At 42.6% G+C, this 1,344-nt stretch overlaps 1 protein-coding gene across 1 annotated transcript; it reads right to left on the reverse strand.

The window, feature by feature from the left end:
• Positions 1-290: 290 nt before the first annotated feature.
• LOC112184844 lies at positions 291-872 on the reverse strand. The gene has a single exon (XM_024323073.1). It carries the CDS (start codon positions 870-872, stop codon positions 291-293), a length of 582 nt encoding a protein of 193 aa, XP_024178841.1.
• Positions 873-1,344: the final 472 nt, after the last annotated feature.

Raw genomic sequence — 1,344 nt, forward strand, 5'->3', positions numbered from 1 at the left:
CTGGCACTCCTCTTGTGAAAAAGGAAAGGTGTTCGTAGTCTCCTTGTCATCATTTGAGGAAGTCACATGATTACCTCTTGGTCGTGCTTGTCCTCCTTCCATTGCAGCCTTTCTCCTACGACAATATTCATAGGTGTGTCCCTTCCAGTTGCAATAGGTACATTTAAGGTGTGCTATGCAATTCTTTGTGGTGTGGTTGGTCTTGTTGCACTTTTCACATTTGGCCTCTTCTGTTGGATTAATATCACAACTTGTCTTTGTCACTGAAAAAGCAAATGCCTAGGATGGTGCTATGGACTTCCCACTAGAAACCTCTGCTTGTTTCTCATGACGCAAAGCCATTGCATATGCCCACTAGGGAGAGGATCCATCCCTATTATGTTGCTTCGTATCGTCGCATAGTTGTCGCTGAGCCCCATCAAGAACTTCACTGTCTTTTGTGTCTCCATGTAAGTCTTCACTTCTGTGGCTGTGTTGCAACTGCAAGGAGGAAATGCATAAAGTGCATCCTTCTCATCCCAAAGCCCGTTGAGCTTTGTGAAAAAAGATGTGACCGAGTTCGTGCCTTGTTCACAATCATGGATTGCATTCTTAATGTGAAACAGTTGAACCGTGTTAGTATGAGAAAATCTTTCTTGTAATTCAAGCCACATACCTCTTGCATCTTTGCAAAGAATCACACTGCCCGAAATTTCCTTCGATATGGCTCCTAGCAGCCAAGTTTTGACAAGCGTGTTGCAACGATCCCATTGCCTTTGTTCATCAGGGTTGTCAGCTGATCTGTTGAAAGTTCCATCAACAAAACCTTTCTTGTTCTTGATGGTTAGGGCCATGCTCATGGATTGGACCCATGTTGTATAGTTATCTTCCATCAATGGCTATGACACAAGGACTGCGCCAGGCTAGTCTGAATGATGGAGAAAGAGTGGATGATTAGAGTTCTCCCATGGTTCTGGGACTTTCTGTGATGCTGAGGCCGCGTTCTTATCGACCAACTTCATGTCTTTGTCTCTTGCCTTGGGGGGTAGGGGTTTGTTTGTAGTTTCTTGCCTCAAAGTATGCCTCAGAGTCGAGGCTTTGATACCATGAACAGAAACAAGTTTGTGAAGAAACACTATTTCATACACTTCTGTAACAACTTGGTACAACTTATATGCGTTGTCTTACAAACCAGATCCACTATTCTAGGTCTAAGTAAAGCAAAAAGATCTCTAGAAACTAATTACAGATATTAAAGAATCATACACAATAAACTCCTAATCATATACGATTCTTTCCTTCAATAGTAACTGTAGTTGTATCGTGCCGCTTGGAACTTCAGGGAGTTCTAAAGTAATGCGCTTC

Source organism: Rosa chinensis, chromosome 2, assembly GCF_002994745.2.
Source record: "Rosa chinensis cultivar Old Blush chromosome 2, RchiOBHm-V2, whole genome shotgun sequence".
Taxonomy (NCBI): Eukaryota; Viridiplantae; Streptophyta; class Magnoliopsida; order Rosales; family Rosaceae; genus Rosa; species Rosa chinensis.

Bases quoted from the DNA above. Each gene is read 5' to 3' on its own strand.
- LOC112184844 (XM_024323073.1), bottom strand. From the start codon at position 872: ATGGAAGATAACTATACAACATGGGTCCAATCCATGAGCATGGCCCTA.